Here is a 1,027-nt window from a genome sequence, read left to right as displayed (position 1 = left end):
GGAATTTTTAGCTCCAGAAGGCACGTCGACAGCGGCCCTGAACCACAGGTGTTCTGCAGAACCTCAGGTGCAGGGGCGCGCCCCTTTCCCTCCGGGTCTCGGCAGCCTCTTGGCTCCTGACCGGCGCCACTCAGACCCCGCGACCAGCACCAGCACCCCAGTGCTGCCGTCCGCCCCGCCGAACCCTACACCCCTCGGTCGCGATCGCCGACTTCCTCCACAAGCGCCAGTCCCTGTGCCAAGCAGTGACCACCCCGCGATGGCTCTGAAGCGCATTCACAAGGAGCTCCTAGACCTGGCTCGAGACCCCCCAGCCCAGTGCTCTGCAGGGCCGGTGGGGAACGATATGTTTCATTGGCAAGCTGCCATCATGGGGCCCAACGACAGTCCCTACCAGGGAGGGGTCTTTTTTCTGTCCATACAGTTTCCATCTGATTATCCCTTCAAACCACCCAAGATCACGTTCATCACTCGAATTTACCATCCGAATATCAACAGAAGCGGGAGCATCTGTCTAGACATCCTTAAATCGGAGTGGTCGCCAGCGCTGACAATTTCTAAAGTGCTGTTGTCTATCTGCTCTATGTTGTGCGACCCAAACCCGGATGATCCTTTGGTTCCTGAAATTGCTAAGATCTATCTAAAGGACAGGAGAAAGTATGACAGAGTCGCTCAAGAGTGGACCGAAAAATATGCCATGTGATTTCCAAATATAATGTCAATGCCATAATAAATCCAAAATTGGCAATTCAATTAATTGGTGGTCTTTTCATTACTTTCAATGGAGTGAGGCCTTCCCTCCACCCGCCCCATCCTTCTGCGCACTCATTGTACAACTTTTATATCTGGACTCAAGGGAAGGGGATGGGGGAAGGATAAGAGGGGAGGAAGAGGGAGGAGAGGAAGAGGGAGGGGAGGAAGAGGGAGGGGAGGAAGAGGGAGGGGAGGACGAGGAGGGGAGGAAGAGGGAGGGGAGGAATATTGGAGAGGGTTGGGGAGGAGGAGGAGGGGAGGGGGGAAGTGCTAG

The 1,027-nt window shown here is 54.9% G+C and overlaps 1 protein-coding gene across 1 annotated transcript; it reads left to right on the top strand.

Moving 5' to 3' along the window:
* The first annotated feature begins 259 nt into the window (after positions 1-259).
* Positions 260-703, top strand: LOC124972031 (ubiquitin-conjugating enzyme E2 D2-like). Its single transcript, XM_047536119.1, has one exon. The coding sequence runs from the start codon at positions 260-262 to the stop codon at positions 701-703; it is 444 nt and encodes a 147-aa protein (XP_047392075.1).
* The last annotated feature ends 324 nt before the right edge of the window (positions 704-1,027 follow it).

The sequence above is a fragment of the Sciurus carolinensis genome, chromosome X (genome assembly GCF_902686445.1).
Source record: "Sciurus carolinensis chromosome X, mSciCar1.2, whole genome shotgun sequence".
NCBI classification, from domain to species: domain Eukaryota; kingdom Metazoa; phylum Chordata; class Mammalia; order Rodentia; family Sciuridae; genus Sciurus; species Sciurus carolinensis.
The sequence above is the reverse complement of the archived record's forward strand: the minus strand, read 5'-3'. Positions and strand labels throughout refer to the sequence as shown.

Bases quoted from the DNA above. Each gene is read 5' to 3' on its own strand.
- LOC124972031 (XM_047536119.1), top strand. From the start codon at position 260: ATGGCTCTGAAGCGCATTCACAAGGAGCTCCTAGACCTGGCTCGAGAC.